Source organism: Rhipicephalus microplus, chromosome 4 (genome assembly GCF_043290135.1).
Source record: "Rhipicephalus microplus isolate Deutch F79 chromosome 4, USDA_Rmic, whole genome shotgun sequence".
NCBI classification, from domain to species: Eukaryota; Metazoa; Arthropoda; class Arachnida; order Ixodida; family Ixodidae; genus Rhipicephalus; species Rhipicephalus microplus.
In genome coordinates this window covers 33,390,384-33,400,984 of record NC_134703.1, presented here as the reverse complement: position 1 = coordinate 33,400,984, position 10,601 = coordinate 33,390,384, and the positions used below count along the sequence as shown (strand labels likewise).

The 10,601-nt window shown below is 43.7% G+C and overlaps 1 protein-coding gene and 1 long non-coding RNA gene across 3 annotated transcripts; one reads left to right on the top strand and one right to left on the bottom strand.

Moving 5' to 3' along the window:
- Positions 1–340: 340 nt before the first annotated feature.
- Positions 341–6,728, bottom strand: LOC142814218 (uncharacterized). Of its 2 annotated transcripts, XM_075892495.1 has the most exons (8): positions 6,517–6,696; positions 5,476–5,605; positions 5,171–5,346; positions 4,654–4,713; positions 4,523–4,582; positions 4,353–4,457; positions 4,184–4,297; positions 341–3,887 (listed from the first exon to the last, which is right to left on the bottom strand). In XM_075892495.1, exons 2-8 carry the CDS (start codon positions 5,589–5,591, stop codon positions 1,726–1,728), a joined length of 2,793 nt encoding a protein of 930 aa, XP_075748610.1. In that variant the 5' UTR covers positions 5,592–5,605; positions 6,517–6,696; the 3' UTR covers positions 341–1,725. The 2 variants fall into 2 exon arrangements, with proteins under 2 accessions (XP_075748610.1, XP_075748611.1); XM_075892496.1 differs by having other exon boundaries at positions 3,853–3,887; positions 4,184–4,457; positions 6,517–6,728.
- A 145-nt stretch (positions 6,729–6,873) lies between these two features.
- LOC142814219 (uncharacterized) lies at positions 6,874–8,854 on the top strand. The gene is made up of 2 exons (XR_012894857.1): positions 6,874–7,353; positions 7,647–8,854. It is a non-coding gene; the product is annotated as an uncharacterized LOC142814219 (long non-coding RNA).
- The last annotated feature ends 1,747 nt before the right edge of the window (positions 8,855–10,601 follow it).

Here is a 10,601-nt window from a genome sequence, read left to right as displayed (position 1 = left end):
TGCCAGTTCACCCATAGAGAAATAAAAAAGGTGAAGAGTGGACACTCCCGTAGACCCCAGCGGCCCAATCGACTCTAGCACACCTAGTGGTTGATGAGAGCAAGTGGCTTGCGCTTCCGGTTTCGGTTTCACTGGCGCAACTTTTGAATTACTTTGCATAACCGACGTTTGGCTATGTCGTAAGTTCATAATTTCAGACCACTATTCATCGCCCAAATGGATAGTTTTTGTAGGTCGTTTTGATTTAGCGATTCCCTGTTTTGTTTTGTTCAGTGGTTCGTGCGAATCGGTCGTGACGTAATTTTTATTTTGATTAAGTTATAAAAAAAAGAGATGCAGGTAATGATAATTCACTATCGTTTTATTCATCGCGCTTGTGTTTTTCTTTTGGAACAAGTGATCAATGTATATATCAGTCAAAGAAACAGAGCATCCGCAATGTTTTATTCAAAGGCAAGGTAGAGTATGAGAATATAAAAAGCACAATATGACAAAGGTAGACAACAAATGCATCTCGCCTTACAAATAAATTGTAACAAATATTGTAACAAATACATAGAGAACACAGACAACGCACACATCGCTAGAGTTGGCAGAAGCCGAGAAACTGGTGAAGTATGACACACCGGGCCAGTGGGTAACTAAGGATCTATGGCAAAAACATAGCGCACAATGCTGATGAAGAAGGAAGAAGTGACATATACACAGCAATGAAGTCGCGAATCACGCCTGGGCTTAACTGAAATAATGCATAGAAAAAAAGAGCGCACAGAAACCACACGACACAATATAACAGAAAGGCAAAGGTGCAGTGTGCTGGCTGTGCTTAAGAACAGCTAGTCCAAAATGAAAAAAAGCAGACTTGATGCCTGCTTGTCCTCAGAAAGGTAGGGCTTTGCAGCTTGCTCACTACGTGAAAGACAAACTTTATGCTACAACACTGGCAGGTCTTGTGGCTTTTGTTATGCGTCGCCTTCATCAAAAACTTAAGATCCCAAGTGATTTGCGTTTGGGTGTTGCTGTGACGCTTGCGAGCTAAAATAGATTGTAGTCATCACTTTATCCAGAATTGTGGACTTTAATTGGTGCTACGAGAGCGGTATTACAGGGCTAATAAATAGCAGAAGGAAACCACTTTGGCTCATTATTTTTCACAAAGGCTCTACATCGTACGTTATCACTCACAAGCTATATAAAAATAAAATGGCAGCGTCCGCAGCCCCATCAAACACTACAAGTTTGGGTATTCTTTTGAAAATTTTGATGGGCAAGATGAGGAGGTTGGTGAGAAGCTAAAATACGAAAAGCGTGATAACATGAACCGTGCCCACTTCATACTGTGTTCCTTACCCGCTCGAAGACATTTCAACAAGCGGTTTTGTTATCGATATATTACTTGAGCTGGAGAGATAAAGCATACACAGTGACCAAGCGACCCACAGTAAAGTGTACAGTTCGCCCGTATTTGCTACAAAAAATACAGACAGGATGCCCAACATTCTTTTTAAGGTTATGCAAATCACTTCGAGCGAATACACAGTGTTTGTACTCCTCATAGCGGGTAACCAAAACAATGAATGCAACGAAGGAGTGGTTAGTCCAGTTGAACTGAATATAAGCATATAAGACCATAATGAAGTCTGCTGTAACGAAGTAATAACATAACAAAGCTATTGCAGGATTCGGCTCAACTCCAATACTTTAGTGTAAACCCGCCGCTAATTGCTAACCTTTGAACTTGTCAAGCTGCATGCCCGAGATTGAAGACTGGAACCTAACCCTGTCTAAGTTTCGGTTCACAAAACGCACATGCCAACATAAACGAACCCGGCAAAACATTTTCAGAAACTTAGCGCGACACCCAGCAGAGCAGAAATGAAAATCGCCAACACTTGACAGATGGTGATACAAAACATCGCACACTTTCAGGTGATGTGCAGTGGCCTCAATTATGGCAAGAAAGCGAGATTCAAGTTGTTGTACGTATGCAAAAGCTGCTTCTGATGGCACAGTGAGATTCCCAAAAAGTTTGCTGGGGACGTGGTATGCTTTGAGCATTGTGAAATACTGGTGGGTACCCTTAAGCGTCTCACTGTCGTCTTTCAGTAACTGTGGGCAACTGCAACCGTCACATGCATTCCGAAGGAAGTGTTTGATGAGAAAACCAGCTACATAATATGCAGCGGAGTCATCGATAATATGGGAGTGAATGTTTGTCGCAAGTTCAGAGAGATCGTCTAGAGCGGGAAAGTCGTCAGGCTGTGGCTGTGCACACTCCTCATTATCCACAAGAGACGCACTGGTGAGGGAGAATGGCGACAGCTGTTCCTGGAGGAGGTCACATTCATCATCCTCGACATTTCCGTATTCTGACAGCTTGAAGAGTTTTCTTATGCAGATGTGCTTCAGGCCACAAATAAATTGTGCTACATTGGGGTTGGTGTTGCAACCCTGTTTTTGCCTAATGTGGCCAAATATGTTCTCCAGAGGATCCTGTTGAAGCCTGCGTGTTAACAGGTATTCAAAATTGTAATTTTTGGAGAGGTCGTCCCATAGTTGACAAATTGCCTGAATTGTAATTTGCCAACCTACGATGGTTTGTGGTTGACGTCTGCCAACAAACTGCCATGATGCAATCCAGGGAAGCTGGCCTCGGAGGAAGTCAATCAGCTCTGAATCATTTTTCATGATTGCATGCCGCAGCTTTTGCGAAGTTCTTTTTTTACTCGAGCTGTTCAAGGCATCGAAAATCCTGTCCATACGATCACAAAATTGAGCTGTAGTGATGGCCGAGGCAGGCAGCACCTTCGCATACACCATTGCCGTGATAGCAATCGAAACTGATGCACTGAAGACCTGAGTTGCTCTGCTGACCTTCATATTAGAAAAAGGTTTCTGATGAACGTGCCGTTCAGTCAACTTTGGAGCCAATCGCAACCGCAACTCATGTGAGGATTGGTAAAGGCTTACAATGTGCGACCAGTTAACGATGTCATCCCCAATGTATAACTTGTGTGCTTGGACATTATTGCGCGTTGTTTTAATTAAATGCGGAACATCAAAAATGTAATATACCCGCTCACCATTAACTTCAAAAAAAGGCTTTGCTACAGTCACTTTTAGTTGGTTAGCGAGACTTACATTTGAACTGCCCTGGTCACAAATGACTGCTTTCACTGCAATATTAATGCTCCTAAGCTCCAAAATGAGTGACACCAGCAAGTTATGCATAACAGATGATGGTGTTGATGTGTGCCCTATAGTAAAAGCAACCGGTTGAACCCACTTTCTCGAAACACCAACAAGAAGAAAAACCAGTGCTCGATCAGCGATGGTTGAAGTGCGATGAGTGCCATCATCTGTAAAACCCTGGACAACGTCTCTTGAAGCATCATAGTACAAATTCTTTTTGAGTGCTATTTCGTCGAAAACTAAAGCGCACACTCGGTCCCGTTCATTCCAAGCTTGAGTATTTGTTGCAATGGAAGAAAGGATTCCTGGAATTATGCCTGGAGTCATCTTTACATTAGCTAGCCACCTCCTTAATGAACGCCGGGAGGGCAAAGAAAAATACGGAGCCAGAAATCGGTATGCTCGCGGACCTCGGAAGTTTAAGTGAAGAGCGAATTTCTTGAACCACACGGGAAACCGCTTGCCCTTGCATTTGGGCCTCAAGCGAACATGTGCAGAAAGAAGTTTAAAAACCTCCTCGGTGACGTGCGGTCGGATAACTTCAAGGGCCTTCGTAGTCGATGACGGTGCTTGGTGAGGCTGTCTCTGCAGTCTTTTGATAGTTTTCCGCTGTGCTGCTACTTTGGCTTGCAGATGTTTAATGGTTTGCTTGTACTTCATTGATGGAGACATTGTCGCTGGCACACAGGAACGCACTGCAATAAACAAAAAAATTGATGTAAAAGCGAAGAACAACTAATCCCATACGAGCACTTTCCTCGCTCTTTCAGACCCAAGGTCTGAAACTTTCTGTGGTACAAAGTTTTCGATTCCACTACCTAAAAACAAACCATTCACAATGTTGACAATGCACAAAAAAAATGAAAATCACTGAGAGCCCACCCTTACATTTTGTAAGTGCACACGTAGTGTCCTTTTGAGGATAGTTTCCTCAGAATGTCCTAAACATAAAATAGCACATTAAAAACTGCTGCAATAAAAGCATAGTCACCATTTTCTCTAAGGCACTCAGGCGTGGAGCTGTTGGCGGAGACGTCTTCTGGAGGGTCTTGTGAAGCTTGTTCAGTGCCTCGGACAATGCTGTCGGAACAATCTTGCGAGCGGCCTGCGGAAGTCTCTATATCAATCCACTCTGGTGTTGAAGTGAACATACAACTTACCGGCCACACAAGTTCCTTTTGTGACAGCTGAACGACTGGTTAAGGTTTTCTCCGGCAAGACGAAATCATCAGAAATTCTTTCACCAGCTACAAGGGAGCTGCCACCTGCAGAGGTTTGGTCAACAGTCAATTTGGGTAAAAAAAAAAAGAAATCGCGACACTGAACGCACCCTGTTCATCGGGGCACCTCAATGTGTGGGAGCCGCTTTCTGAAGCCTCTACCGCAGGTCCTGAAGAGATGAAATTACGACAATGTGTCAGTAAGAGGCTTATAATAACACAAACTGAAGCTCATCCGCACCTTGCAGTGCAGCTTCTGCAGCCATGTCACAGTCACTACTTGAAGCGACGCTCAGAGAACCTGCATATATGTGCAGTTGGTACAAGTTACAAAGCTTGTAGCATGGGGAAGCTTAAACAGCTCTTTCAAACGCATAAATTGGTCGAACGTGGAAGAAAAGAGACGGCACCAACTAGGAAACAAGTAATTTGTGATTTTTGGAATTATCAACAGTGGCAGCTTTCACTGATGAAAGGTATACGTACATGTGCACTCAGGCTTGAAGATAACGTGAAATAGCCCTTTAAAGTCTTTCAAAACAAGTTGCGCAGGTCCAGAGCATCAAAAAATGACAGAAATGTAAAGCTGCTGTTAGGAAGGTAATAGCCCACAATTCACAGAACTTAAGACTTTCCAAGTGTTACTTCTGTAGTGAGGTTTCTCTATCGGCTACAGAGATCTTCACGGTTAACTGTCGCCACTGATTCAATACAAGTGGCTGCTATTGCGCATATTTGAGTTTCAGTCAATCACTTACATGGTGCAGCTGGTTGCACACTGGGAACAGCCATTCTTGTAAGCCTTGTGTGCCCAGGGTCCATGAAACTTTGAGCAGTAAAATGGTCGCTACAAACCCTGTACGTTGCGTACAATAGGCTGGCCGGCTTACTCAGGAGATCATCGCGTCCAGCATACTGCATCCATGCTTTCATCCTGCATTGGCAATGAACTATCAGCTGAAAGGGGAAGTGCTTGAATAGTGATTTTTTATTGTTACCCTCACTTAGCAAGTACGAACAGTAAGCCTACAGACATGCAAACCATACAAAAGCTTTAACACACCTGCCGTCCCGTGGTACGCGGAAGAAACTCGTCCCAGGCTTCTTGTGGGTTCTGCCATTGTTGAAGCACCACGATACACAGCAGTAGCTGCCGTAGCTTGGACCGCCGGACGGCATGGCGTCAGCGCGGTCTGAAAATGTTAGTAAGTGGATGCTTCGCTGTCAAATTACAAAAAAGATATGTGCACGTCATAAGTGTACCAGCAAACCCCTTTGAATGATTAGCTAATCGATGCACAATACAAAACCAGTGATACATCTCTGACCCATAAAACTCTGACTTACAAAGATATACGTCAAGACCACGAACAAAGATCTTCAGAAGTTTCCAGGCCGCTATCCCTTGTAATGCAATGGTATCGCGGCCTGGGAACATTAGAACACCTTCGTGCGTACGCAGTATCAGCAGTACATTGGGAAGAAAAATCGTAGTTGAAATTTGTGCGGTAAAATTATATTGGAAACGTCAAAAAAATTTGTGGGCAGCTTGCACTAGTGGCACAAGGCTAGCGAAGAAACGAAGATGATGGCCACTTGGCTAGTCCAGATTTGCCTCCGGCACAACAAGAATTATTCGTGTTCCGAGCCTTCGGGAAATGCGTCGTGAAGCATGCGAGGCCCAACAAACGCTTCTCAATATTTTGCACCGAGCCTACGACCTAGCTGCCCAGCTATGCTCAGCGCACAGACGCTCGCGTCCGTGGCAGACGCAGCACGCGTCGCCTCGGCTTGACGCCGTGCCGCCTTTTCTATACTGCATACGTTGCACAATGTTCCCGTCTAACCGCCGCATAGAGCCACAAACTTTCTTTTTAGCGAACCTCCCAGTCCTTACAAGCTTCAGAAAAAGGTTACAACTGCGTGAATGACACGCCACGTAAGAAACAAACTCGCACACACGAAGCGCAACGTGTGTGTGTGCATCTTTCTATGTTTGTTGCATGGTGTCTTTTTCGCGCAGGCGTAACCGTTTTCTGAAAAAATGACCCAACAAGACCAACAACATGTCATTCAACAAGCTTCGCTTGAAAACGTGCCTCACCTGTTATCTCACGCTTGAAAACGCCGACGCAGCCGACGTTGACGAAAGCGACGAAAGCGTCTCGCTGTCAGTCATGCATGGGCTTGTCGCTGGATAGATGGTGTTTATGACAGTACGGCTGAAGAAAAATAATCGCGTAAGGTGTGTTGAATAAATCGTTTTTATGTATAAAGAACATACCAAATTTGGGCGTGTAATTATTATTTTGTGAAAACAATTCTGTTGCATTGATTATAACTGTGTTTTTTTTTGCGCTTGCGCCCTCTGACGTGTGGTGGGAGCACTAGTTCGTTACGTAGTCGTGACGCACTTCCTGAGGCCAGGTTTCGCGGAGTGTCCGCTCTTGTCTTCTTCTTTCTCTATGGTTCACCTGCAGCGACGGTGGATTGCGGTTCGTGCGCCTGTCTTTCCTTGACAAGTGTGTCTCTGCAGTGCATTCGAATGCGTGCGGCTCGATTCAAGCGAGCATGGTACAATCCTGCGTAGCGTATGGGTGCACAAATCGCGCGATTCCTGCTTCCAAGATCACATTTCACAGGTGCGTACTGAAAGCACGTAGTGCTTACGCGGTCTAATACGGCTGACTCGTGTTTTTCATTGGTAGGCTTAAGGAATTAATATTTGGAAATTATTGGCAGGTTTCCAAAAGATGCTGAGACACGGAACCTATGGGAGCGAGCTGTGCGTCGTGAACACTGGAAACCGACAGATAAAGATCGCCTTTGCTCTGCGCACTTTGATCCGGCGTGTTTTGACCGGACCGGACAAACAACAAGGTTGAAAGCGGGAAGTGTGCCGACTTCGTTCGCTGCTTTTCCTGCCCACCTCCAGGCACCGGTAAGCATCGGAACTTCGCAGATATAGTGCTCTGACATCAAGGAGGTTGGAATGACGTAGACATATCTCTTCTGTCGTGTTTTGTCGACGTGACTGCATTGCTGCGTGTTTCCTCGCGAGCTTTTCGTCCCGTTCGCTCGTTTACAATATCGCTCAACACACGATTAGCGCATGATCATTGTCGAATGTTCCCGAACATGCTTTCGTGAATACATATATTCATGTTATGAGCAATAATTGAAGTATATATATCATTCTAAAAGTAGTTAATTTCCACTATGTGCTTATTTCAGGTGAAAAGGAAGCGGCCAGCACCAAAACCTCGAGGATGCAGTCCTGCTCAGCAGCAAGAGGCCTTAAATACTGAAGATCATGTCACTGTATCACCATCAAAGCAGTGGTACAAGACGAAGTTGCAGGAAACAGAAGACGAAAGATTGCACTTGAAGAAAAAAATTAAAACGTTGCAGCAGAGCAAACGAAGGCTGACACAAAAGAAAATCACCGCTGAAGAAATTATTAGAGGCATCGAAGAACAAAAGCTTTTGTCAGAAGAGGGCTCCAAGATGTTCGATGCAGCATTTTCTCCTGACATACAACAGCTGCTTCACCGGGCACGGACAGAAAGTGGAGGTAAATACCCTCCAGAGCTGCGAACGTTTGCACTAACTTTACATTTCTACTCACCAGCAGCCTACGAATTTGTGCGATCAAAGTTTAATGACGCCCTCCCTTCGCAGCGCACAATCAGAGAATGGTATAGGTCTGTTGATGGCCAACCAGGCTTTACAGGTGAAGCATTTTCTTTCTTGGAGAAGTTGGTTCAAGGTCGCTCTGAAACTCTTTACTGAGGTCACATCGCGAAGGTGTGCCATCCTACAACCAGAGGACCACGATTACACAGACCGAATTGACTATCCAGAGAGCCTCTCCACATTCGTTTGCTCTGTCGTGCCTTACATTGCAGGCTTTGTCGCTCGCAAAATCGCTACTACAAACACCTGTGAGTTGTGCATAGAAGCTCTTCATGGAGCGGATACATCTCTATTGGTGAGACAAAAAAATCGAGGTGGACTCTTTTACCCTTCCGAAGACGTTGTGTCACTGTGCGAAACAGCGGAAAAGGGGCTGCGTCGACTGCAGGCTTCCACTCAATGCCTTAAGAACATACATGCCAATACCAAACAACTAGTCCTGGAGATTTTGAGTCAATCACTGGAAAAGAGGTGGTTTTCACAATTGGAACAACATCTTTTTGACGTCGACGTGTTGGACAACCATATTTACAACTTGAGCAAGCAAGTATTGGAGCTGTACATCAAGATCAGGCTGCACCACATGACAAAGGAACGAAGCCGGGAACTCGTGAAAGACAAAGTTAGGTCTTTGCTTTCAAGACTCGTCATTTTTAGGAATCAGTGAAACAACTTTGCCATAACGTTCATGTTGGCTAAAGGCTGAGAAAGCTGTACAAATAAAATTTTAACACATGAAAAACGAACCGTTCTGTAGTCTCTTTAAATACTGCCAGTGTATCGGCGACTATGTGAGCACGTTTTTACTTCTCTAGCAGCAATCATTTGCGAAAAAAAAACGGCCGCGGAAGTGCACTATATGCTACGCGGCCGCCTTCCTGCCCACCACAAGATGGCCGCCGCCGGCTTCACTGTGCTCTATGGGTAAGTATAGGCGGCTTCCACTCCAGCAATTTTTTTATATATATCCTCCTAGGTAGGCCCTAGGTATGCGCGAGACTTGCTATATGTCTCCTCTCAAGCTGTGGCAGTTGAGGGAGGGCAATATCACCGAGAAGCAGTTCCAAAATATATTTTGGTTGATGTTTTTTGATTCCTCTAAAATAAGGGCTGCACAATTGTGATCGAGCCAATTAAACCAAGAATTGCGGGCACGAAGTCATCAGACAGAAAATAAATAATGTTGATTGTTTGAAAAATTGCCCTTAATAAAAGGAAGAGTTATGGAGTGCTACGTAGCTTAACTCGCAGTAGGAATTTTATATATACATATAGATAGTTTAAAATGGACAATGTTGCACACACAGACATTGGTTGAATTTCTTTGCAGCACAGTTGAAGCATCTATGTAGAACTGAAGCATCAAGAGAAGCTTTTGCGTCCTCACTTTATTGCGCTTTACATAGCTTGTATGCGTCCATGCAGCCATGATATGATATATTTTAAAGCATTTGTTTAACCTATAATCTTCTTATTCGTTAAAGCTGGCCCATAAGTTGTGTCTTATGTAGCACTACAATTGAAGCGTAATCTGCATGGTGGTCTGAAACAATGCTTTTGAAGATCTCAAAATGACCCAGCTCTATACACGACCATCCGTGCATCAATGATAAGCACCATTATGTGTTTGTGTATATCAGTTGTGCTCTCATACTTAATTATTTTTCTGACCACTCCCTCAGCCCCTACCTCGTTTCTGTCGTGAAGCTGTGGCAAGTTGTGTATAGCTGTATCTATATTGTAGGAGCCCATATACTATCAATAAAAAATTATTTTTAGGCTACATGCAATTAGTTTTCATAGATTTTCATTTCTTTTGTCGGTGCTCAGGAGAGCTAAGCTCATGGTCGTTATTGTAAAATGACATTTCTCTTTGCCAATGTTAATGAGAACAGTTTCAATAATATTAACAAGTTCATTCACATTGAATTTAGTTCTCATTATTATTGTTTCTACCAAAAAACAAGCCCTTGAAGTTATGCTTTGCTTGCTTAATTTGTTTTCGTGTGACAGCATGCAAGTAAAATGACAGTTATTGTCATTCCTTGTGAATGACACATTTTCGGTGTGACAGACTTTAGCACCTGGTCATCTGCAGAAGTTGTATTCATTCTGGAAAAGGGCGAACAGTGGTGACTGACAACACAGACTAGCCTGCATTATTCTTTTGTACTATATATGTCACTGTGCATTCATTTACAACTTGATAGAGCTCGGATTTCCTGCTGAAAATGTGACAACAACTGTACAGTTTCCACATTTTTGCACAATCCACATTCCTTTCATACAATATTGCACATTTTCGTAAGCACCTTAATTACAAAATTTGTATATTTCCGTAAGACCTTACATTCTGTATTTTCCTTATGAAAGCTTCTGTACACTCAATACACTTTCCTTATCCTCCCATATCTTCCATAATGAACTCTCCGTATGCCCCATAAGTCTCCTTATCTTTCCATATTTTCCATAAAACTCACTCCATCCACGCCA

What these genes read in the sequence shown, in the direction of transcription:
- LOC142814218 (XM_075892495.1), bottom strand. Translation starts at nt 5,591, where the DNA reads ATGCCGTCCGGCGGTCCAAGCTACGGCAGCTACTGCTGTGTATCGTGG. An exon ending in TGTGCAACCAGCTGCACCAT is followed by an intron (nt 4,714 to 5,170) that starts GTAAGTGATTGA and finishes ACATATATGCAG; the next exon opens with GTTCTCTGAGCGTCGCTTCA. An exon ending in TGCAGAAGCTGCACTGCAAG is followed by an intron (nt 4,583 to 4,653) that starts GTGCGGATGAGC and finishes TCATCTCTTCAG; the next exon opens with GACCTGCGGTAGAGGCTTCA.